Source organism: Lissotriton vulgaris, chromosome 1_1, assembly GCF_964263255.1.
Source record: "Lissotriton vulgaris chromosome 1_1, aLisVul1.2, whole genome shotgun sequence".
Classification (NCBI taxonomy): Eukaryota; Metazoa; Chordata; class Amphibia; order Caudata; family Salamandridae; genus Lissotriton; species Lissotriton vulgaris.
Window position 1 is genome coordinate 1,734,375,529 of NC_141685.1, and position 26,668 is coordinate 1,734,402,196.

The window sequence follows — 26,668 nt, forward strand, 5'->3', positions numbered from 1 at the left end:
CGAGCCGGGACAGATGCTGGAGAGAAGTCTTATGAATGGGCTGAAAAGGCGCCCTCATCAGTCTAGAAAGCACCCCATTAAGCTTCCACAGAGGTGAAGGACACCTAATGGGAGGAAACACCTTCTTCAAACCTTCCAGAAAATCTTTGATGACTGGGATTTGGAAAAAGGAAATTTGTGAAGGACATTTCCTATACACAGTTAAAGCTGCTAAGTGAACTTTAATGGAATGAAAATTCAGGCCAGATTGAGCCAAATGCAGCAAATAAGGAAGAAGGACATCCTCCTTGCAGGAGGTAGGATCTGCATTCTTATAGGCACACCAAATGCAACATCTCTTCCATTTATATGCATAGGAAGTCCGTGTGGAAGGTCTTTTTGCTTCCTTTAAAATCTCCATACAGTTCTGAGGGAGATTTAGATGTCACTACTGCACTAGCTCAGGAGCCATGCTGCCAAATTCAGCAACAAGAGGTTGGGGTGCACCATCTGCCCTCCGAAGTTCGTGAGAAGGTCCGGCCAATGCGGAAGTCGAAGGTGCGGCAGGAGAGACCAGTGTAGTAGATCGGTGAACCACCACTGACTGGGCCACTCCGGAGCAATGAGGATCATCCTGGCCCGTGATTGGGAAAGTTTGATCAACACTGTTGAGATCAGGGGAATGGGTGGAAAAGCGTAGAGAAAGCTGTTCGACCAGTTGATCCACAGTGCCTTCCCCAGCGCCCTGGTTGGTAAAACCTGGAGGCAAAGTCTCGGCATTTGCGGTTTCTGCGGTGGCAAACAGACCGACCTCTGGAGTACCCCATCTTCTGAAGAGGTCTTCTGCCACTTCGTCGTTTAAGACCCATTCGTGGTTTTCTTGAACAAGTCTGCTGAGAGTATCTGCCCGAGCATTCTGCACACCTGGCAGATGAGTTGCCGTTATGGTCAGGTCCCTGGCCAGCAGCCAATTCCAGATTGTCTGCGCCTCCAGAGACAACGGGTGAGATCTCGAACCCCCCTGCTTGTTGAGATAGTACATCGTTGTTGTGTTGTCCGCCTGGACAAGCAGGGAACAGGTGCAAAGGGACGGCTGGAAGGCTTTCAGCGCCAAATACACCGCTCGAAGTTCCAGGAAGTTGATGAGGTTCGTGGCCTCCTTCTGGAACCATGTGCCTTGTATCTGAAGGTGGTCTGAATGCACTCTCCAGCCATGGATAGACACATCTGTTACAATGGTCTGAGCCGGAATCTCCTTGTGGAATGGAATCCCTCGGAGGAGATTGTGAGGCGAACACCCCCACTTGATGGACTGGAGGGCTAGCTGCGATAGCTGAATCCTGTTCTCCCAATTCCCTCGTCTCTGATCCCACTGATCCTCCAGACATTCCTGTAGAGGCCGCATCTCGAGGCGTGCATGTGGAGTAAGGAAGATACAAGACGCCATGGAACTCAGGAGAGAAGATACTGTCCCCACCGTTGGAGAGGGAATGGTCATGAGAACCTGAGCCTCCCGAAGGATTGATAAGAATCTCTCCTCCAAAGGACACACACTTGCCTTGCGAGCATCGATGGTGGCTCCCAGATACTGCAGGCACTGTACAGGATTTGAGACAGACTTTGTGTTGTTGATGTGAAGGCCCAAGCGTCGAAGGAGAGCAGAAATTTGATTGAAATGCTGTTGCGCTTCTTGAAATGTCGCTGCCTTGATCAACCAGTCGTCCAGATATGGGTAGACTAATACCATGTCCCTCCGCAGATGAGCTGCTACTACAGCCATGTATTTGGAGAACGTCCTGGGCGATGACTTCAGGCCGAAGGGAAGCACTGCATACTGATAATGCTTGTTTTCAACCGTGAATCGCAGGAACACGAGATATTTCTTCGATATGGCCACGTGAAAGTATGCGTCTTGCAGATCTCTTGCGCATAACCAATCTCCTTGATGGAGCTGAGGGTAGATTTGATGTAAGGATAGCATGCGGAACTTCTCTCTGCGAATCCACTTGTTTGCCTGTCGCAAGTTGAGGATGGGCCTGAACTCGTTCTTGTCTTTCTTTAGGACAAGAAAGAATCTTGAATACGGTCCTGTTCCCTTCGGAGTAAGAGGAACTGGTTCTATTGCCCTTTTCTCCAACAAGAGGATTGCCTCCGCCTGCAACTCGCGTAGCATGTAACAGGAGTGAGTTGGAGGGATTGGCGGAGGAGGGCTGATGAAACGTAGAGAGTATTCATTGCAAACAATATTCAGCCCCCAATTGTCCGGAGTTATATTCTGCCACTCTGCCTGGTAATTTTGAATGCTTCCCCCCACCGGAGTGGGTAACAGAAGAGGGGGGGAAGTAACACTTCAGGGCTTAGGACCAGCAGGAGCCTTGTTCCCTGTAGACTGCTGATTGGACCGTCCTCCTGACTGTCGTTTATGAAACGTTTGTCGCTAAAACCGTTGCTGTTGTTGTAGTTGACCATACTGACTGCCTTGCCCACATTGCAACCTCAGAGTAGTACAGTCGTTGGTACGGGCGGAAGGTCTTACGCTGCTCTTTGGGTTTACCAAACCGACAGCCTTCAAGGTTTCCATCTCGGATTTCAACCGTGCCATCTCTTCATCTGCATGCAAACCGAAAAGAGTCGAGCCAGAGAATGGTAAGTTGGCTAAGCGCTGCTGAGCCTCTGCTTTTAAAGAAGTATGGCAGGGCCAGGAATGCCTTCGAAGAGCCACGCCATGACAATATTCGTGGGCCGACAAAAGTGAAGTGTCCGCCGCCGCACTGATGATCTGGTTAGAGCCCATCAGTCCCTCATTCAGTATTTCTTGAAAGTCCTCCCACTTGTCCCTGGGTAGGAGATCCACAAATTGGTCGAGAGGTTCCCACAGGGAGCAGTCATACCTCCCCAGAAGGGTAGTCAAACTAGCCGCCTTCATGGATGTGGCTGCCGAGCTGCAGACTTTCCTCCCTACCGAATCCAGCTTACAGCTTTCCTTGTCTGGTAGTACAGAAGACGCCGGGGTCGTAGCATGCTAGTTTTTTGCTGCCACCACAATCACAGAGTCTGGGGTGGGGTCCATCTGGAGAAAGACAGGATCAGAATCGGGAGCTCTGTACTTTTCTGAAGCCGGGAAGGTGCAGACTTTACCGACTGTCTCTGCTGGAGTGTTTCAAATATTACGGATGTTGAAGGTACTGGAGCAGACAACGGAATATTAAGTTTAGTAGCCCCTCGGACAAAAACCTCCTGAAAAGTGGTGATGTCATCAATAGGTGACTATGTGGAGGAGAGTCCATTAGCGTGGGAGAGTACTGGCCAGTACTCGTCGAGGACGTGTCTCGGTTATACCGGGAGCGTGATCTTCTATGGCTGTGGGGCCGCCGAGGGCGGGTGGACGAACAGTGACGTTCACAAGAACGATGCCTTGGATGAGGCTGTGAACTTGGTCTGCTGGGCTCCGTGCGAGGCACTGGAGAAGGTGCTGCTAGCCCAGGTGCAGGAGGAGACGGAGGTAACACTGGAGGAAGAAGAGGAGGAGGAGATGGTGGAGGAGGCAGTGTCTGACGAGGAGGCGTCCTCGAAGGAGAATAATATGGGAGCACTCGGAGTCCAAAGAAACAGCCACTCTTCTTTTTGTGCCCTAGACTTCCTCCTCAATCTTGATGGAACACTCGACACAGAGCGTCGGCATCGTCTTGAACTCCCTGCTGACAAAGGCAGGCTCACAATTGAGCAGGTCCAGGAGTGATACCTCGACGTCGAGCTTCTTTGATGGCTTCTCGACGTAGATTTCCTCGTCGACTTCAACCGTCTCGACGTCAACCATCTCCTTGACGTCGATAGTTTTCTTAAACCTGAGCTTCTCCTCGACACTGAGCGTCCCCTCGACGCTGAACACCTCGTTGATGGTGATCGGAGTTGTCGCCTCGACGGCGAGCGCCGGTGCCTTGAACTTGATCGACTGATAGTGCTTCGACGCCAATCGATGCCTAGACGGCGACCTTGGCTGAGATCTCACCCTCCTTCATCTCGACGCGGAGAGTCGACGTTGCTTCGATCCAGAGCCCTGGGTCGACGGGGAGCAGTTCGTAGTCATACCTGCTCTAGACGTCAACGTAGCAGTTTGACGTCGAAGGGTACCAGCGCCGTCTTTCAGCCTGTTTTCGACTGGGGAGCCCCCAAGAGGCCGACGCATGGGTCTTAGTAGAGGACTTGCAGGACTTACCCTCTCCTTGCCTAGAGGCCCTTGTAGAAGTTGCCTGTCTCTGCTCCATCCCTTGAAGTCGAACCTTCTCCCTGTCACGCAGGGTGTGCCTAGAAAAGGTCTTGCAGATGGCGCAGGTATCGGGGATATGAGAGGCAGGCAGACACATAACATACTCTGTGTGAATCCGACTTTGCCTTTTTCCTCCCACAGTCAGGACACTTGTCGAATAAGGATGGCATTATGAAAAGTAAACTGTGGAATTTCTGCCCAAAAAGTAGAGCAGAAGCAAGAGAAAGGTCAAAAACGTTGAGTGAAGTTGAAAAAAAACTCACTTTCAAGCTAGAAATATTGAAAATATACCAATCAAGGTAGAACTCAATGCTTCAGGGTCCTGCTAGCAGGAGCCGGAAAAAAGAACTGAAAGTAACTGGCCTTTGGCTGTGCATCATGGGATACCAAGGGTCTCTGTAAGGATTCTTTAAGGCACGGTATCCATTTACAGACACACAATAGCAGCCTATGGGGGCTTGTCTGTCTAACCCTTCATCTCTATCACGAAAAAAGGATCTTTGTGAAGGGGAGTTTTTGTATGTGTGAAACTCAGTAAAATAGTTAAATTTAACTGTTACCTGGCTATCTTTTTCACTTCAGGATGAAGTAATGGCCAGCGTAGCCTTGTTGTTTTTAGGCTACATTATTGTCTATTATCTCTTAAGTGTCTATGCAGGACTGCAGAAGAGGACAACTTAAGAGGATATATCTAATGAAGTCCTCCGGGGTCCACGCATATGGGCGGGACTGTTCACATGATTATGACTATCATCAGCTTTTGCTGCATATAGCTGTAGATGTACGATGGGTGTGTTGTGGTAAAGTTTTGTCTCCACTTTTTTAATTAAGAGATGAAATCAGAGTATTTTTCACGGAACCGGGATCTCCATTTGCACGTGTGCGCTTAAATGATCATACTTGGTTAGCCATCTTCACTCATTTAAACACTCAATTAGAGTATGGAAGGAGTAGGTATCACAATTTATAATGTCAGACAAGATTGAGGCAATTATGAAAGTTATATTTTTAGGCTCATCGCTTATTAAAAAGATATGTTGATTCTTCCCAGAGCCTGAAGACATTCTTGGAATCTGCTGATGTTGAATTATCAAACAAACCAAGTCTTGGAATTTTTCGACAGCAACTCCAAGATATAGGATGTCGTTTTCCGGAGTACTTTTCACTTCCAGGTGAAAGCAAAAACTGATTAAAGATCCTTTTAATGTACATATTGACAATTTAATGGGGCTCATATGTGAGTATGTGGCTGCATATACGAACAGAAAGCCTGAATTATCGTACAAACCACTTATGGTTTTCCTTCATTCTCCACCTTTCATTCTCCACCACATATTTATGTGAAAAAGCATTCTCAGCTTATTCACCGAACAAGATGAGAAATGACTAATCTGACTGGAGAATTCAACTTTCCAAAATAAAACCAAACATTGAAAAGTTAGTCGCTGCGATGCAGCACCAACCTTCACATTAAAAGGTAGATTTTTGCATATTTTTTAAAAACATAATAAAATCCTTAGTAATTAGAGTATTTGTTTGGTGTGTACTCGTCTCAATATTTTTTGTAAATTACTTTTTCAATGTTTATATATCATACAAACTGCTTGGGGGTCCCCCTGCGTACAGTAGTAATTCTGTAGGTGTCCTCAGAAGTCAGCAAGTTAAGAACCACTGTTCTAAAAAGTAGGCAAACTACAGGGTGATTTTTCTAGATCAATAATGGCTTTCACAAATAAACGAATTGTTGAAATAAAAGGTTAAAGGAGGACACATTGAAAATAGGTGATAAAGCAATTACAGGTGCATCACTCAGATTCTTTTGGCTGCAGACATTTATAGCATTTGCCAGTTATCCAAAACCATGTGGTATTCAGAGACATCACCTGAACTAAGGCTTACACAGATTTTTCACTGATTCGAACAAGTAACAATTCATATGGTAAACTTTAACCCCCTCCGGTGTGCATGACGGTCCCCGGCCGTCATGCGTCATGGTGGGCGCGTGCAGAGGACGGCCAGGGGCCGTCCAAATCCCGCCCACTATTTAAATCGCCCGCAGCACCGAAGGGGTTAACTAATGAAAAGGATAATGTTACTTACCCAGTAAGCTTCTGATCTTGGCATGTAGAGCTGTAGTCACATGCTTTGCATACTCGGGCCATCTGGTGTTGGGTCCGGATGTTTGCAAGTTGTTTTTCTACTAAGAAGTCTTTCCGAGTCACGAGGTAAGGTTACTCCTACTTTCAGTGATAGTGCGCATGGTCATCAACTCCACTGTAAGATTGTTATCCCGCAAGAGGGTGAGAATGGAGTAAGTAAGTGTAGTATAGAGATGTCCATGCGTATAAATGTATAATGAAGAACTGCAACTACTACAGGTACTCGGGGAAGCGGGTGGGTGCAGGTGAATCTACAGCTCTACATGCCAAGAACAGATGCTTACTGGATAAGTAACATTGTCACTTCTAGGCATGTGTACTGTAGATACACATGCTTTGCATGGACTATAAAGCAGTATACTGCCGAAGCAGTGGCTAACCTGTAGATGTTGCAGTTGTTTGGAACAGTGTTTAAGTACTGCTTGGCCTACATTAGCCTGTTGTCGTGCTAACACATCTACACAATAGTGATTGGTGAATCTGTGTGGTGTAGACCATGTAACTACTTTACATATGTCAGCTAGAGGGATGTTACTTAAAAAGGCCACAGAAGCCCCTATTTTGTGGGTGGAATGCACTCTATGGTTAAAGTTATTTTAGCTTTAGCGTAGCATGTTTGAATGCATTTAACAATCCATCTCGCAATAACAGATTTAGAGATAAGATTGCCTTTATGAGGTGGAGTAAATGCCACAAACAGTTTTTTGCGGAAGTCCTTTATCCTATCTATGTAGTACAGTAAAGCTCTTAACGTCAAGCACATAAAGAGCGCGTTCTGCTACGAAATCCGGTTGAGGAAAGAAAACTGGTAACTCAAGCGATTGGTTTATATGAAAAGCAGAAACTACTTTGGGAAGGAATTTTAGATTGGTATGGAGAACTATCCTGCCTTTGTGGAGCCGAAAGAAAGGTTCTTCCAGCGTTAATGCCTGTAGCTCACCAACTCTCCTCAATGATGTGATGGCAATGAGAAAACCTACGTTCCATGGGAGGAACTGTAAAGGGCATTTATGTAATGGTTCAAAAGGTGAACCCATGAGCCTTGTGAGGACAATGTTGAGATTCCACACTGGAGCAAGAGGAATCCTTGGTGGTATTACCCTTTTTAAACCTTCCATGAAGGCTTTGATGACTGGAACTCTGAATAGTGAAAGATGTTTCCTAGATCGGTTAACAGACCCTATGATAAATTCCACTGAGGTGGTAAGCAGTCTTGTAGGGGGCGCATGTGAAGCCTTGAATGGGGTACAATTGCTATGCAAGACACTATCATTCCCAGTAGTTGCCTGAACACTCTGGCTGATAATAGTTGGTTGGGCTGAAACTGTTGAATGGCAGCCTCAATATTGTGTATTCTGGCTACATTGGGAGAGGCTAGAGCCTTGACTGTAACTAGAGTAGCTCCTTGGTAAGGCTGCATCTGTGAAGAGTGCATGTGAGACTTTTGTGCATTGATGGCGAAGCAGTGTAGATGAAGTAGATCTATTGTTATCTGTGTGTGCGGCAGACAGTTTTGGTGAGTGCTGGCTTTGATGATCCAGTGGTCTAGGTAGGGGAAGACGTGAATTTGTTGTCTTTTGAGATGAGCAGCAACAAGTGCCAGACATTTGGTAAAAACTCTGGGTGCTGTAGTCACTCCAAAGGGAAGTACTTTGAACTGGTAATGCTTGCCTGCTATAACAAATCTCAGGTATTTGTGATGTGCTGGATGAATTGGAACATGAATATATGTGTCCTTCAAATCTAGAGTAGTCTGCTATTTGTAAAAAAAAAAAAAAAAAAAGGGAGTACTTGTTGCAGTGTCACCATGTGAAAAGGCTCTGACAGTATGTAATGGTTTAGCGCTCTCAAATTCAGAATATGTCTTAGAGACCCGTCCTTTTTGGGGATGAGAAAGTACAGAGAGTAACCCCCTGAGCCCTGGTACTGTTTTGGAACAGGCTCTATTGTTCCTTTTATTAAAAGAGACTGGACCTCTTGTTTTAACAGGTGTATGTGTTCTTGTGAGAGCGAGGTGAAATGTTTAGGGGATTGTTGGTAAGCTCCAGGCAATAACCATGTTGGATAATTCCAAGCACCCATTTGTCTGATGTTATAGAATGCCAACTGTGGAGCAATTGCTTAAGTCTTCCCCCAAAGGGTGTGGCATAATCAGGAGGAAGAATGGCAAATAACTGTTTGTTGGGGGAAGGAGAGTTATGGGGAGTTACCCTTACTCTTGAAGTTGTTGCCTCTATAACCTAATCGGGGAAAAAACCTCTTGATGGAGAAGACTAGTTGTTATCTTTGTAAGCGGAGGTATTTTGTTCTGGGGATGTGGTCTTAAACCCTCCTCTGTAGAAGGAGCAACTAAAGGAACCTCTGTTGAATACAGTCTGAAGTGCTCCCATAGATTTTGCGACTTCAGTGTCCTTTTTCATCTTTTCTAACACCTGGTCAACTTTAGGGCCAAATAGGTGTTCTTTATCAAATGGTGTGTTAAGGATGTATTGCTGGATCTCAGGTTTAAAACCTGAAATCCTTAACCAACCGTGTCTCCTGAGTAGGATGCTGGTGTTAATCTCTCCAGCTGTGGTGTCTGCAGCATCTACAGCAAAATGAATAAAGGAATTAGAAATTAGCTTTAGCTTTCCCTCATTCATTAAGTCCTGTGCTTTAGCCTTATGCTCATCTGGGAGATATTGGAGCAATTGTTCCAGTTCGTTCCAGTGTGCTCCATCATATCTGGCTAAAAGGCCTTAGGTATTCACAATGCGCCATTGACTTGCTGCCTGAGCGTTATATTTTTTTTGTCCACACTAGGTGTTAAGATGCAGGCTCTGACTGGAGGTTGAAAAACATCAGCATGTCGCATCATGCCCTCAAGCATTGGAAGTGATTGTGAGGACCTGTGTACAGTTGTCAATGTCTCAAACAAAAAAATCTTCTAGTGATTCTTTGTGGAGCTCTATGCCATGGTAATGTGTAGCCCTGGCAATGAGTTCCTGATGTGATGCATTGTCATCTGGAGGAGATGGTTTGGCTGAGTAAAGTTCTGGATCCGTATCACCTGGGGGATTCAGTGTGTAATCGGTCCATGGGTCAGTTGGAATATTCATTCCCCCCCCATCAGCTGCATCATCATCCGTATTATGAGATTGAGGAGAATCTTGAGGTGTAATCTGCAAAGGATTCTCAGGTGGTGACCGAGGCGCTGGAGGTGGAGGCGATGGTATATGAAAAGGATTTGTAGCTGCAGACTTTCTCTTCAAGGGGATATTGTAAGAGTTCTTTTCTTGATGCTTGCGTTTGAGGTGGCTTTAATGAATATGGCCGGTGTCAGGGTTAATATGCAACCTATTTTGATTCAGATCGGGTGGAATAGTGTCCAATTTCGGATCTGAAGGGGTCTCTGTGTTTTGGCATTAAAGTTTTCAGTGCTGACGTTTTTCAAGCCGAAGTAGGCTGGCCTTTCGAAGATTTCAGAGCCGAAGACTGCTTGGCTTTCGGCATGGAGGATTTCGGCTCAGAGCTGGACTTGTGCTTGGGACCTGAGGCTTTCGGCTCTGATGAGGACTTTTGCCGAGCTCAGAGTCTGATTCTTCTTCAGAGAAGGCTTTCTCTTCCACTACCGCTGATGCTTAGATATCTTCTTGTCTGGAGTCCTCACCGAAGATGTCCGGCATGTCTTTGATGCTTTGATGCGACATCTCTCAACGTCGAGCTCGACCAATGCGAAGAATCTTCTTCGATCAGAACGATCTGCAAGCGTCACAGTCTTCTTTCTTGTGCTCTGGATACAAGCACAACTTGCACACCTTGTGTGAGTCAGTGCGTGGATACTTCGCATGGCACGGAGGACAGAATTTTAAACCGAGTATCGATGGAGAGCTGATAGCGCAGTTAGGCCTCGAAGGCAGTCCACAAAGCTTTCCGATTGGAGAAGTGGGAAACGCGTACGGAAACAATACAGTCGAGGGTAGAGAGGATTGAGTGTTGAAGAGAATCCGGAGAACTGTTTTGAAGCGGAGCGCAGCAATACACGTCTGAACCCGATGGTGGAACAAAACAATCTAACAATGGAGTCGATGACCATGCGCACTATCACCGAAAGTAGGAGTCACCTTACCTCGTGACTAAGAAAGACTTCTTTGAAGAAAAACATCTTGCAAACATCCAGACCCAACACTAGATGGCAGGAGTATGCAAAGCATGTGTTTCTACAGGACACATGCCTCGAACATCGGTATGAAGAAATTGCATTCATTTTTTAGATCTATGCAGATATCAGAGTTGGAATAGTGTTAAGTCATACCACTATGAATTTGGATTTACCCATATTATCTGTCAATTTTGAAGGAGATGCACAAAATGTTTTTCTTGTGCATAGTGACTTACATTTGGAAGACAAAAATATTGTGAAAACGAGTAGATAAGTGTTTTACTACTGTTTGTCCCTCATCTATGTTGATAAAAACAGAAAACCACATGTGTGAGTGGGCCAATCTGCACAGAATAGCAAAGGCCTAAAAACACACCCAGTCAACATTAATCTTTTATGGTTTAAATCTTTTTATGGAGCATGAAACGTACAGAAATCCAAGACCCACAGCTCTGGTATGTTAAAGCGAAAATATCAATAAGAATCTGTAGCAGTGTTGCCAATGGCAATGGGCATGGAGCGGGCCTGTCAATGAGGCGCCAAGTAATCATTTGGAAAAAACAAACCCCACCCACCTCCGGTTCCCACCCACTCCCTCCCTAACCCACCCACCACTCGTCCACCTGGGATTGAAAGGAAAAATGGAACATGGGGGAAGATAGTACAGTAGTTAGTGGCGATGTTTGCGGGTTTGCTTAGGGACGACATCTGGATTTGGGGTATCAGAGAGGCGAAGCAGTCGCAGGTAGTGGGGGCATGTCAGCTCCCTGAATTCCGGCGTTAATAACGTCAGAAATGGTCGCCAGAGCTCAGGAAATTCCGACCCTCTACCACCTAGCGTGAACGTGAGTTTCTCCATGCCCAACACCATCCATAATCTCTGAAGCCATCCTGTGTGTGAGGGAAGTTGGGTAGATCTCCAATGGACTAAGATGTTTTGTACAGCTGCCCCAAGGGCAATTGCAATTATCCTACCTCTCCGGGATTTAAGTGGATACATCAGAGGATTCGGTAGGCCGAAAATGATATAGGAGGGGAACCTTGGGTGCTGTATTTCAAAGTGTTGGTCCATTTCGTCCAATATCTGAGTCCAATAGGGCTGCAGGTGGCTGCAATCCCAAACATGTACCACGGTGCCCACCTCCCCACACTCCCTCCAGCAGAGATCGCTCCGGCTTGGGTCAAACCGGTGCAGGCGCTCAGGCGTGTAATACCAATATGTAACGATTTTCTTTAATGTTTCTGTGAGGCCTACATGGTAAGCTGAGTGTCGAGCTCTGTAATATAGGTTTTCCCATTCCCTATGTGTCAGAGGCCTACCCAGATCTCTCTCCCACCGCATGCGGCCTGCGTTATGTGTGTGTGTGTGTGTGGTGTTCTCAAGTAATTGTTTATACAGATCTGAGATGATTTTTGTATCTGAGGTACGAGTTACCAACCATTTTTCATGTGTGGTCAGTAAGCGCTGTGATTGCGGTTTGACCGGAGGGTGCAGAGCCCAGTGGCGTAGTTGTAAATACTCCAGACAGCCCTTTTCGGGGATACCATAATATTCCCTGGTCTGTTGAAAGGGGATGATGCCATTTAAATCAAAAAGGTGCCCTAACGATTTACAGGGGGAGGAGCGCCATACTTGAAATGCTCGGACAACCACGCACGGGAGGAAATCCGGGTTCTCACACAACGGGGTCATCGGGGAGGGAAAGGTGGTCAACAGCGCCGAGACAGCAGTGCGGTCCCAAGCCTCCATGATGGTACCGATTTATCCACATTGATCTTAAATCCCGAACTCCTCGCAAAGGCATCTAGTTAGACTAAAAGGGCCCGGAGAGCTGTGATCGGTTCCGACAGGGAGAGAAGAATGTAGTCTGCATACAGACTAATGGTGTGGACGTCGCCCCAAAACTTAATCCCTGAAATAAGGGGATGTTTTTGCCTTCTGAGGGCGAGAGGCTCCATATACAGCGTGAACAGGAGAGGCGATAGGGGGCATCCCTGCCTCATGCCTCTACCAATAGGGAAGCGGGAGGACGAATAGCCATTGACACGAACTGTCGCCATGGGTAGACTATAACAATTCAGAATCCGGGTCCTGAATTTCTTCCCAAATCCCGGCGCAAGCAGAACCATTTCTAGGTAGGACCAGTGCACCCTGTCAAAGGCTTTTTCAGCATCAATGGCTAGGAGCATATATTCTCCCTGAGTATGGGACCCCCGCTCTATCAGATGGAGGACTCGTTTAGTATTGTCACTGGTTTGCCTCTGTGTTATGAATCCAGCTTGGTAGGGCTCGACAAGTTGAGCCATGTAGGGTGCCAGGCAGGCCACTAGAATGCCAGTGTATAATTTGAGGTCTGGGTTTAAAAGTGAAATAGTTCTATACGCTCCACAGGTTCTCTTATTCTTCCCCGGTTTTGGAATAACCACGATAGCCGTTTCCAGCATTTCCCCCGGGATATTGCCCGTGTGTTCAAAGGGGTTATAAAAGTTGGTTAAAATAGGAGCTAACTGGGAACAGAACGATTTATAAAAGGCAGCAGTGTAGCCGTCTGTGCCAGGAAACTTACCGAACTTGAGACGGGAGATTGCCGAAATGACCTCCTCCGTTTGTATGAGTCTGTCAAGGAATGCAGCTTGTGACTCATTAAGTGCCGGCATCCCAGCAGCGGCTATATAGCCAGCGCTATGGTGAGCGTCTTAACTGTCCCCAGCGTATAAATCAGCATAGAAGTCCCTGAACCCCTCCACAATGGCTGCATCTTCCATGACAAATCCGCCTCCAGGCTCACGGATGCCCTGCACTCTCTGGTGTTGTCGCTTCTCCCACAATTTGTTGGCCAGGAGGCGGCCACATTTACCCCCCCCCCCCCCAACCCCCCATAACCCCCTCCATTCCCCCCCCCAGTGTAAAAGGAATGACGGAGTCAGAGGGCTGCAAATTCAGCCCTATCCTGGTCCAGTGCCGCAAGTTGTTTCCGCTCACTGCATAACTGCCGCCACGCGCGGTGTGCCCTGGTACATTGGTGTAGCTGCTCAAGCTCCTGTACCCTTTGTGTGAGTTCCGCTCTTTTCTGGCTACGTTCTCGGTTCTGAGAAGAGGAGACTGCGATGAATTCCCCCGGTAGGACCGCCTTTAAGGCCGTCCACTGAACTAAGGAGGTGTCTGGGTTAGCGTTATGGGATAAAAAAATTGGATATGCTCCCTGAATTTGTTCAGTCACCGTATGTTGATGTAAAAGAGTGTCGCACAGGCGCCACGGTCTCGAAGGTTGGGAGATGCGTGGGAGTCGAAAGGTAGCCAATATTGGAGAGTGGTCAGATAAAGACGCCGTAAAAATTTCGGCATCAGTGGCAGACGCTTGGAGAGAAGTGGAGCAGAGAAAGTAGACTAACCGTGCATATGTCTTGTGAGCTCCAGGAAAAAAAAGAGTAGCTACGTGTATGCGGGTGGAAATGTAAAAAGCCCCAAATCCTTCATGTACATTTGCTCTGAGCTCGGGAGAACTCCAACCTGTGCCCTCCGCTGGCAAGAGTGGTGCAGCTCATTATCAAAAACTATATGGAGACCCCCCCATGTAACATATGGCGATCTGAGGCAGACGCTGCTTCTCTCAGGGCATTGCGCAAGAACCTGATTTGCCCTTCGTTGGGCGCATAGATGGAACCAATAACTAAAGTCATGTTCCCCAAGGAGAATTGGTATGTAAGGAGACGGCCTTTCATCTCTGCCTCCTTCTGTATCACCTTGCCGGTGAATGACCGGGAGACTAAGATGGCCACCCCAGGGGTCTTAGAAGTGCTGGAGGAGAATAATTGTGTGGGGAAATATTTAGACCGTAACCTATGATGATCTTTGGAAAGAAGGTGAGTGTCCTGGAGGAGGCAGACATCAGCCTTGGATTGCTCCAGATAGTTGAGCACTGCTCTACGTTTAATTGGATTGTTCAGGCCCTTCACATTGAGGGACCTTGAGTGTGTCACCTGACATCCATGAAGCGGAAAGGGACCCTGGGGCTACTTCAACCCTCCTTTACTCCAGACGGAGGGAGGAAAGGCAATATCGCAGCAGGCATGGGGGGGGGGGGGGGGCGCTGCGGGTAAAGAGCAAGGGAAGGTGGACGAGGGACCTCTACCCAGAAAGTAAAACCCAAAAACCCCAGAACCAAATCCAAGAACAAAACTAAGAACAAAAAAACGACACCCAATTGGAAAACACAGTTCTCATTGCAAAGTTAGTTTCCCCAGAGTATCCAGGAAGTCGTTGTGGCAGAGCTCAATATGTAGTCAAAGATGGCTGTCCGGAGCGGCCCGCCACCCACCACAGTTCAGCAAGCCACCGACCCATAGAGGAAAGAAGGCCCCCAGATGCATAGTCACTCCACGTCAGAGCTGCGCCCCGCCAGGGCATCCGCGGCAACAGTAAGGGCCTCCTGCTGTCCTTGTACGATGGCCTGTTGGTTCGGTTTCCGAAATTTGCGTCTCCTCCGGGGTTTCTGCCAACTTGATGGTGTGATCTCGGGCCCTGAGTCGCGGCCTCCATGTTCCTCCCAGTCCTGAGGCGCCGTTAGTCCCAGCAATTGACAAGCCGCAGTAAGCGAACGAATCTGATGTAGCCTGTCGTTGAGGCGGAAGATAAGCCTGAACGGATGCCCCCATGAATATGTTATGTTCTGCTGCTCGAGTTCTGTTACCGGGCGGAACTGCCGTCTGCGTTGCAACGTGATTAGAGCAAGGTCTTGATATTGTACTCGAGAGTGGCCCTGGTAAGAGATAGTGTGCATGGTGCGCGCCCTAGCCAGTATGGCTTCTTTGGTTTTGAAGTCTTGCAGGCAGACCAGGATGTCTGCCAGCGGGGCGTTAGGCGCTCGCGGAGTGCCAACCCTGTGTGCTCTATCCAGAGCCATGGGAGAGTCTGCCGGGCACCGCAAGATGTGTCTGAAGAGGCCCTCCGTAAATGCGAAGAGGTCTCTGGTCTCTTCCGATGTCTTCACTCCCCGGATCCTGATGTTGTGTCTTCGTGATCTATTTTCCAAGTCCTCCAGCTGTGTCTTCATATCAAGATGTTGATCCTGCAGGCGCATCACCTCTTGTTGCAAAGTGTTCAACTCTGTTGACGTCTCGTCGCTTCTACCTTGTAGAGTGGCCACGCGTTCACCCACACGGTCTACATCTCTTCGGATTTCCCGCATTTCGGCAGTCAGCTCCGTTTTAACTGATTGTATGTCAGATCTGAGGGTATTAAAGAGAGATTCCATGAATGACTTCGTGATGGGGCCTCCCCGGCATCTGATCGGGCCTGCGCAGTCGCCATCGGGCCTGGAGAGATCTGGGTCACAGGAGAGGAGGAAGAAGACTGCCCAAAAAGCTCCTTCAGCGACCTCTGCTTCCGTGTCCTGGCCGTGGACATATTCCCCGGGGCGCCAGTGTAGTGTCAGGAGCGGGGTTGCAATTGCGCCACTCTCTCCTCCCCAGTGCGTGCAGCCCCAGTTGGGTTCCTCCCGTACTCAGTCTATGAATGCGCCCAACGTCCCAGCAGTCCCAGACCCCTGGTACTCACGCAGAGTTTTGCCATGCCAATCGTCGCTCAGGGCAAGGTGAAGCAACACAGCCTCCTCTCCAGTCTCAGCCCCCCCCAAAGATGTGAAGTCCGATCCGGGGCGCCCCTCGGATGCTCAGTCCCTCCCGCTCCACCGGGCATTGTCTCGCAGGTCGCGGAAGTCCACCTCCAGGCCAAGGCCCACCAGACCAATGCAAGCAGCTCAGATAAGCCTTGCTTCCCCTGGGGTACTCCTCACCTCATAAGTCCAGTCCATACGACCATCGAGAGGCCCCGCAGTCCATGCACCGCTCTTCGCCAATCCTATGCTATGAGCCGCAGATAGCGCCCGTCCTTCCTCCGCCGAGCCACTGTTTCCGCCCCCGAGCTCGTCAATGTCGGTCCGCTGGCTTAGCTATCCCCTCCGTCTCCTGGTGCAGGGCAGGGGTCAGTCCTCACCGCAGGCGGTCGGTCGCCGGGACCCAGGCGCGGTCCCGAGGTTCCAGCCGGCTCATGTGCTTACACCACTTCCTCCTGCAGCAAGGTCTCACACGGGACGAGAACAGCGAGTCCAGCCCTGCTCAGGCTGTCGCATCAGTCCTACCAGGCTCCGGGTCGGCCGAGATTCCCCCAACAGGCCTGCCGTGCCTCGGCTCGTGCGTCGTGCGCAGGCCCACGGACTGGATGCCAGCCTCGGCGAATCCAATTACGATCCGCCCCGGTCTGCCGGGCCTGCTCCAGTTCTCCGCGGCCAGGTGTCTCTGCCTCTCGCCGAGGTCGACTGCCAGAACCCCCAGGGCTATCAAGGCAAGGGGGCTCAGGGGCACACTCCTCCTCTTTTTCGAGAGTCAGCGGCTCACTCTGGTGCTATAAGTCGCTGTAGACGGTGGGCGACTGGCAGGAGCTCTACAAGTTGCTTCCTACCTCGCCGCCATCTTGGCCACGCCAACATTAATCTTTTAGAAGTATGAATTTAATTATTTCCTGGGATGGGAGCTGCTGCAGTATATTTGGGCCAGAGTTCGGCAAGAAACCCATGGTGACTCACCAACACTAGCCATGGTGACTCACCAACACTAGCTAAATACCTACCACCCAGTATTGCTACACTTCTGATACAAATAGTACCCTAATTGCGTGTGAGGGACTTTCCTCTGTGATGGGAAAAGACCCATAACATACCATGGAAGAATCAAGATTTGTCCATTGAATTCCAATCATTCTTCGGATGTGGGAAACAGTTATTTGGGCATGGGTCGTCTGGCACTCCAAGAAACCCGTCCATCTCACACATTTCTGAAAACTAGACACAGAGTGGGAGTCTATGGTAGTGTCACCTGCATGGACTCGGCTACTTTTTCTTACCCAGAATTTCCTGTAATTGCTACCCGTTGCCTAAAACCATAGAGGTCCCTCACCTTTCTGTGAGGTAAAGTTCCAGAATTTGGGAGAATTGTCAAAAACTCACAGTCCAGTGTTCCCACATTACTCCTAATAAAGAGACCCTTTGCACAAATCGATCAGACTATGGCTGTTGACAGTTGGCAAGACGGGTGGTGGGCTATTCTGTCTGATCTCTAATCCGTGGAAAGGTTTATCAACATGCATGATGAGTTTGAGGTTTTTGGGTTGGGGCCCAGTTTCTTCACAACACAAAATTAGCAGCCACGGGCAGACAAATCTGGCCCTAGTTCCCTCAGGCCCCTGAACACTGGTCACTAAGCTATCCATGGCAGCAGGCCAGAAACTAATCACACAACTGTATTCGGCACTGCGGGCTGATCAGCCAGTAACGCCTCTGAAGGTTGAGGATGGTTGGCAACAGTATAGTGATGACCCTACTGCAGCTAAGGAATAAGCCACAATTCACAGTGGAGTGCGGGAGGTATCAACCAAAACATGCTTTAAAAGCTTATACAGTACATCATCATGCATATCACTTACCTTTCCCCCAAACATAAGATATATCCAGCAAAAGACACTGGGTGTGTGCGCGATTTAAAAGTACAATGGCAGACATTTTTCATGTGGTGCGGCAATCGCCTATTATGCTGAAATTTTGGGTTGAGATCTCAGAACAGCTTAACAGGGCTAAGGGCTGGATGGTCTTCCTTGTGAACAAACAATGCCTACTGTGCCTACTCACCAAAAAGAAAAAGAAATAAATAGAAAGAGTAGAAAAGTCATGATACTTGGACTGGCTTTAGCAAATAGATGCATTACCATCAAACGGCCCCAGATAATGCCATGGCAACAAGATTTACGTGAATGGGCAGGAGCAGAGGAGGTCCATAGAAGGTGAGACGTGGTGATAAACTGGATAACGACCTGCTCGCCTGGGTAGCCATTATACACGCCCTGACTGACCGTCCTGATACCAGGCCCCCGTGAGGGGCATGGTGGAGACCAATGAGATGCTCCTGGCATAAGCGCTAGATTATGTTCAAGTAGTATCTTGAACTGCTGGCAAATGGGCGGGGGGAGGGGTGTAGACCGCTCCTGCCTGCCCTCAGATGAAATACTGCAATTAAAAGAAGGGCTGCTGGCCCATATTTAATGGCCTGGATAATGGAGCACAGGGGGGTGAGGGCGTTTGTTTTTTTCCTATTTTACAGTTGATGTGAATTCTGATAAATTGAGTCTATACTAGATGGTTGCTGCTATTTCTGACTTTGCATGATGCATTACAACACATTCTTTGATATAGTGTCCAGCAACACTAGAGCCAGATTCGCATCTGTACACAACACTTCACATGTGGGCAACAAGTACCAATCACTGCTGAGGATATCAAAGAGAACTAGGATCCCCAGTCTGGATACCCAGATAACAGACGGGCAAACCAGACAATGCGAGTGCAATTTGGCCATGCAGGCTCACCAGGCCTTGACAAACAAGGGGCCAGAACTCTACACAGACTAGCAGAGCAAAAGGCAGCAGTGTGTGGACTGCAGCTTGCTTACACCTTCTGCAGCAGGTGCTCCTGCAGTCTCCAAGAGAAAAATGGGATGGATTCCCAATTACCCTGGAGACCTCCAGAAATCTTCTTGGAAATGAGACAGTGACAGTTTATCTTTATTGAAGACAGACTGTACTCTATAGCTAACACCTGCCTACGATTAGACCTAGGTATTAAAGATTCCTATGGTAGCTTTTAATTACAGCACGCTCTAATAGGGGTAAGTTTAACTAATCACTCATGCTCTACACTAAGGAATACTGTGTTAATCTATATTTATCCTGGACTCAAATATATTTCCATACGTACCTTTCTATAAGAGTCTTCTATTGTCGGGTCATATTTTTCAACAAATATTCCTTGAACAAACTGTACAGTCTGCGAGAAATGCAAAATGAAACAGGATAAACATTAGTGTTATGCAGAATGTAACTACTATGCGTCACGCAGTAACTGTTTCAATGCAACACTTTGCCCAACAAAATCCTACCATTCAAACAAGGGCCACTTTCATTTCTTACTGGTCCAAAACGTGGAAGATTAAAAAGTATCCATTTACTGTTAGCAAGAGATTTTGTTTTAGTTTCTCTCTCATCGTATGACCTTGGCAAAGAACTAAAATATGCATCAACTAAAAAAAAGGAGGGTGGGGGGGGCTTACACATGAAAAGCATTGAGAAATAAACGCCCCAACAGAGATGGCTCAGGCCACATTTTGAAGCAATAAAGCAAACAGAGAGCAAGAAAAACATGGGGCGACAATTAATTGAATAGCTATTTATGAACGGATTTTTTGTCAAGATAACATAAGAGCAAATCAGGACGATGGCTTCTTGAAATGTGCACATTAAAAGTGCCATCAAATCATGGGGCAGATAGCAACTTTTAAAATAAATGTATACCCAGCGTTATACTTATGCGGTCTCACTGCTTTTCAAAAAGGGTAAGAGAAAGAAAGAAAAAAAAGAAAGAAAGAAAATCTTCCTTACCTGCTGTAACTATCTTTCTATTGGATACTCTATCGACCTGCGGATTTCTTCTCTGTAGAGTAATCCCAAACGCATGAAGCTTAAACTTTAAAGCTCTCACGTCGCCAGAAGATGGCGCTAGCTTCGTATCGAAGTTGGAAATGGTGTCAGATGATTTCACCTAAGCCATATACCACCCTCCCCGGCGCAACAAATGCAGTTTCTATCCATTTTTTTTGCCCAGCTTTCAAGGTCAACGGACGCACTGACATTCATAAAGTGGTGCAGTAGCAATCCATGAAACGGGGAGGTGGGTGAGTCAGTGAGGAATCCGCAGGTAAAGAGTATACAATAGAAAGATCGTCAGAGTTAAGTAACATTTGCTTCCTATAAATACCTCTACCTGCAGGTTCCTCACCCGTACAGCAGATTGCAGGGCAACCTAGGAGTTGATGGATGGCTATACTAGGAAATATTGAAAAACGGATCTTGCAAAGTGTCTTTCTCTGTGTACTTCGGAATCCATGTAGTAGTTAGTGCTTTGCTAAAAAGTGTGCAAAGATGCCCACTTAGCCACCTTGCATATTTCTGCAATTGGAACTCCTCTAGTAAGAGCAGAAGTGGTGGATCTGGCTATGCACATCTCCATAGTTGACTTCAAGAAAGACGGCTTGTTTGAAAGACAGAGGAACTCTGACAACGCAGCCAAATACCCCTTGAGAGAGCCAATCGCACAACCCCTCTGGACAAGGAAAAGCGCAAATTGCAAGATCTGGAACAACTTAGGCTGCAAGGGGTCTACATTGTTGCCCATGCACCATACAAAGCTGTCCCATCTGCCAGAGTAAACCAATTTGGTGTAGCGGCGACGCACTGATAGAATGATGGCAACCACTTCCTGCAGCAACTGGAAGGAAGTCAGAGGTCACTGCTCAATCTCCAGGCATGAAGGTGGGGGGCTCGGAGACTGGGATGCAGTACCATTTCTTCCGACTGGGAGAGGGTCTGAATGGCAGCTTCAGCGGGGTCACAAGTGAAATAGCAAAGGCTATGAGGATAACTTGGGCCCAGGCTTGGTGAATCGTCCTCGGAACCCAATGAATCAAGGGTACTGGGGAGGAAGGGTGAAAGAGAAAAGGAGTGAGAGAGAGAAGGGGGGGGAAGAGAGAGGGGTAAAGAGAGAGAGGGGTAAAGAGAGAGAGGGGTAAAGAGAGAGAGGGGTAAAGAGAGAGAGGGGTAAAGAGAGAGAGGGGTAAAGAGCGAGAGGGGTAAAGAGCGAGGGGGGGGAAGAGAGAGGGGGGAAGAGAGAGGGGGAAGAGAGAGGAGGGAAGAGAGAGGAGGGAAGAGAGAGGGGGGAAAAGAGAGGGGGGAAAAGAGAGGGGGGAAAGAGAGGGGGGGAAAGAGAGGGGGGGAAAGAGAGGGGGGGAAAGAGAGGGGGGGAAAGAGAGGGGGGAAAGAGAGGGGGGGAAAGAGAGGGGGGGAAAGAGAGGGGGGGAAAGAGAGGGGGGGAAAGAGAGGGGGGAAAGAGAGGGGGGGAAAGAGAGGGGGGGAAAGAGAGGGGGGGAAAGAGAGGGGGGGAAAGAGAGGGGGGGAAAGAGAGAGGGGGAAAGAGAGGGGGAAAGAGAGAGGGGGGAAGAGAGGGGGGAAGAGAGGGGGGAAGAGAGGGGGGAAGAGAGGGGGGAAGAGAGAGGGGGGAAGAGAGAGGGGGGAAGAGAGAGGGGGAAAAGAGAGGGGAGGAAAGAGAGGGAAAAGAGAGAGAGCGCAAGAGAGAGCGCAAGAGAGCGCAAGAGAGAGCGAGAGCGCAAGAGAGAGCGAGAGCGCAAGAGAGAGCGAGAGCGCAAGAGAGAGCGAGAGCGCAAGAGAGAGCGAGAGAGCGAGAGAGGTATAGGGAGAGTTGGAGAGCGAGAGAGAAATGATGAGATGAGATTGATAGGCCTGCAGTCCTGACAGGCTGATATGTAGAACCTGTTCTTCTGGAGACCAGAGGTCTCTGATCTCCAGATGAGCATCCCACCATGTGGTGGAGGCATTGGTCAACCCCATAGTTGAAATGAGAGTGAAGTCCTTCTAGCAAGTCAGGTTTGCCTCGTTTCCCCATCAAACAACTTCCACCACAGTACTGAAGTCTGCCAGAACTCCCCTGTACTGTAGCCATTATCTGTGGAGGCTCACTGAAGGATCCTCACATCCCAACATGTGTGCATTGCTAGGAGAATGCAGGCAGCGAATAGACCCAGGAATCTCAGGAACTTGCATGACTCATTGAAATGACAGGACCATCTCGTGTATATTTACAATCCTTTGAGGGGGGATTAAAAGCGCAGAGAAAGGAAGTGTCCAGTACCGACCTTACAAATTTGAATTGTTGAGAGGGACACTGGTGAGATTTGAGCTCACTGATAGAAAAGCCCCGGTCGAACAGTAGGGACACTGTTGAATTCAGGTGGCGCAACACAACTTATGGTGGACTGCTTTGAGCCAGTAATCAGTTACAGGAAAACTGGGATTCCCGATCATCTGACATAAGACACATCCACTGCCATCACCTTGGTGAAAACTAGAGGTACCAATGTTAAACCAAAAATGGGGGGGGGGGGGGGGGGGGATTGCAAACTAGTAGCTTGAAGAGCCAAGAGGAGGAAGACAAGAAGGAGAAGCCTTTCTGGAGTGAACCACGGCCCTTACCTCTGGCTCTGCTCCTGCATTCACAGACCAACAGTATGTGGGGGTTATGGTTTCTGCGGCTGGGAGGATGATTGTTGACAAAAGCAAAAGCCCTCGAAGGTACGCCAAACTGACAGTAGTCTCCATGGGGTTGAGGATGCTGGTGACCCACAGATCGGACCTTTGGCTTGCAGGCCTTGAACCTTTCTAAAACGGACTACTTTTTCCCTGAATAAACTAGCATCAAACAGGAGATCCAAAAGGTTAGCGTGATCATCATTAGATCAGCCTGAAATCCTGAACCAGGCATGGAGTCTAATGAAGGCTGAGGTACCAGAAGCTCTTGCCACAAATTCGGTAGAGTCCAGGCTTGATTTGAATGCGGGTCATGAAGCGTTCCATCTGTCCAGAAGCACCTCCTTAAGGTGTGCTTGCATGTCTGGGACATGCAGTGTGATCAGTTGGGCCAGGTCTTCTAGAGCATGCGTGCGATGAGCCAACAGGAAATTCACATTCAATTATTTCAGAGCCATGGTTACAGCTGAGAAGAAGATCTTTTTCCCCATGTCTCCAACCATTTGGACTCCCTTTCTGTGGGAAACTTGCCTTGCAGTTATCCCTTAGAACAGGATGCTTGGATCACCAAACTCTCCAGGAAAAGGTATGCAGAGAGATAAGCACTGTTTCTAGGAGAAGGGCAGTAGCGCCTGGGTAGTAGTCCTATCTCAGTGCTGGAAGAAGGTTCCTTCTAGGATGCCAGGACAGGCTTCATTGAAAGGCAGTAACGGTTGAGCCTAAGGAAGCAGCACCTCCATCAGGAAATTGGTTTTAGCCTCTACGAAAGGTAGCTGCAGATTCAGAACTTCTAGCCATCCTTCCAACCATAAAGTGGAAACACATGAATTCTGGCGTAGGGGCCTCCAGTGCAGAACTCCATTTCCAGCTCCAGATAAGTGCATTTTCTGAGGATAATCCAGGCACTTCATAAGGCTATTTTCCATCATAATCCCCAAAGGCATATAGGGTCACATGGTCCATGCCCGATCTGAAGCCGTCGTGGATCCGCTGCATATATTCTTTTTCAAGGAGTATTTGTGCCTCCCTTCTGATCCTTTTCTGAGGAGGGGTGCCCCAGGTGAAGGATGACAAAAAAAACAATTGATGGACAGAAAGAGCCTTCCTGATAAATTGCAGGTCTCTTCCCAAGCACGCCGACGACATCTTGCTACTTCTAGGAACCACAACCTGGGATATTGTGTTCCTAACAAAAACATGGTTAAGAGAAAGTACAACACCGGATGTCCATCTGGCCATCCCGGACGACTATAAAATAATTATAGAAAACAGAGCAGGCAATAGGGTTGGTGGTGGACTAGCCATTATCATCAAAAAGGATTGGGAGATAGTACACAAAAGGGTGGATACCAAGGATCTGATAGAAGCAATGTCCTTTAATGTTACCATCTCCCCCACACTAACCATAGCAGAAATACTGGTCTACAGACGGTCCGACTCTAAACCCATTGAGTTACAGAATATCTGTGAATTGATCGCTGACCATTCTTTGAAATATACAAACTATCTAGTCTTAGGAGATTTTAACGTCCATATAGACAACTCCTAATGTCCTCTAGCCTCCTAACTAGTTGACACCCTCAAAGGTTTAAATCTTAACCAATTGGTCACTACTCCCACACATACAGCAGGACATATATCAGATCTCATTTTTACAAATAACCCCACCTTATCAGCAGAGAAATCCATACCTCTTGCATGGTTGGATCACCATCTGGTACCATTCAACCTAACCTTCACCACAAACCTAGGCTACAGGGCAAACTAGCACAAAGTCTGAAGAAACTGGCGGAAAGTCACTCCTGAAACCATTGGTCCTGCACTACATAACAGGCCATTATCACTTACTGGTGAACCAAATTGTGATGCGGAAACCTTAAATCACTGGGTTTCCTCTGCTGTAGACATCATCGCCCCATGAAAGTCATGAAATCAGCCAGGCACAAACCCTCCGCACCTTGGCTCACGCAGTAACTACAAACAGAAAAAAGCCACTGCAAAAAACTCGAGCGGACATGGCGCAAAACCTATAGCACTGAAATGAAAAAAAATATCTACAGGAAAGCGGTTAATCAATTCCATAAACTAAAACACACCGCCATAAAAAAATCATATAGCTAACCAAATTAAATTATCAAACGACTACTAAAGAAGTTTTTTAAATTATTCAAAACTTCATGAAACCAGAGACAATGAAAAGTAACATCACCCCATCTGAGACTCACTGTGAAAATCTCTCAATCTTCTTTCAAGAAAAGATCGAAGATCTCTATACCTCGTTCACTGAGAATGAGACCCCGAAAACACCTCTTTCCCCTCCACAGAAACCTGATCAGACTTTAGCCCGATCATCCGTGAAATTTCTCTTTATCTACTGCAAAAAATAAATCCAGCTCCCACTTGGACTCCTTCCCGGCAAGGTTTTAAAACTACTGGCCCATTTGATTAACCCTTCGTTAAATGTGCTTTGAAATGCATCCTTGAAAACTGGCACCCACCCGTCTGTTTGGAAAACGGCTCTCATTCAACCTATCCTCAAAAAAGAAAATGCAGATCCGGCCATACTAAAAAACTTTAGACCCATCTCCTTATTGCCAGCACCAGCCAAGGTTCTGGAGAAAGTGGTACAGAAACAACTATCCAACTTTTTTTAATCGAATAAGCTGTTACACGATACGCAGTCTGGATTCAGAGCTGGTTACAGCACTGAGACCTCGTTACTAGAAGTAGCTGAAACTATCCGAGAAACCTTGGACAAAGGTTGCTGGGCAATGCTGGTGCTGCTCGACCTATCGGCGGCGTTCGATACGGTGTCCCATAAGATCCTCCTCGACAGGCTCAGGCAACTAGGAATTACTGGGACTGTATTGGCCTGGTTCAACTCCTTTCCTGAGGGACGAGTCCAAAGAATAAGGCTGCAACCACACGTCTCGGTGCCCCGCCCTCTGATTTGTGGAGTCCCACAGGGCTCGGCCCTCAGCCCCGCCCTTTTTAATATTTACCTTGCCCCCATGGCCCCACTCATTGAGCAACATGATATTAGTGTAATCTCATATGCGGATGACATACAGCTGATATTTTCTTTTTAAGACCACTCAGATGCAGCTTTTACTAAATTCAAGCACTGGCTGACAGATATCTCTACCTGAATGACTTCAAACTGCTTGCGGCTCAACGCCGACAAAACAGAAGTATTGTTTTTTAATCAACCATCGCTCCCCCGACCCGACCTTTGGTGGCCTCCAAAGCTCAATCACCCCCCCATGCCCTGTCTCATCGGCAAGGAATTTGGGATTCAAATTCGACAATACACAGTCGTGCAAAGCCCAGATAGGACATGTTTCCTCTACATGCTTCTGGAAACTAAAGGCACTTAGGAAATTCCTCCACATCCTACCAATGGATTGCAGAAAAACTATTGTCCATGCATTGGTGACATCACAATTGGACTATGCCATCAGTCTATATCTGGGCCTACCAGCCTATCTGTTCAGAAAGCTGCAAACAATACAGAACGCAGCTGCAAGGCTCATAAGAATTGTCCCTTTAAGACATCACATCTCACCACTTCTACGTAGCCTACACTGGCTACCGGTAAGAAAACAAACCGAATTCAAGGCACTTAACCTTGCTTACAGAGCAATAAATGGAAGTGGCCCCTGCTATTTAAGAAACAGAATCTACAAATCACACCATACGAGAAATCTAAGGTCTAATCACCAAGAACTTCTTGTTACCCCTCGCTTTGCCAAATCCAGAATGGGCGGACACTCATTCTCTGTCAAAACAACTGTTCTCTGGAATGCCCTGCCCATACAAATCAGCAAGGCCTCCTCGGAGCCTAGCTTCCGTAAGCTACTGAAAACATGGCTCTTCAGTCTCCCGTAGATTCACGTGGGCCCCACAGTGCTGACCTCCTG

The 26,668-nt window shown here is 47.8% G+C and overlaps 1 protein-coding gene across 7 annotated transcripts in view; it reads right to left on the minus strand.

Annotated features, from left to right (window-relative positions):
* The window catches only part of RAP1B (RAP1B, member of RAS oncogene family), a 461,814-nt gene that overhangs the window by 257,474 nt on the left and 177,672 nt on the right, over window positions 1–26,668 (minus strand). For 5 of the 7 annotated variants that reach the window (XM_086919007.1, XM_086919008.1, XM_086919009.1 and 2 more), the window contains one exon: window positions 19,351–19,419. The exons of the other annotated variants lie outside the window; for them this stretch is intronic. In XM_086919007.1, coding sequence (XP_086775133.1) covers window positions 19,351–19,419 — 69 coding nt within the window. The remainder of the gene's footprint in view (window positions 1–19,350; window positions 19,420–26,668) is intronic. 7 annotated transcript variants of the gene reach the window in all.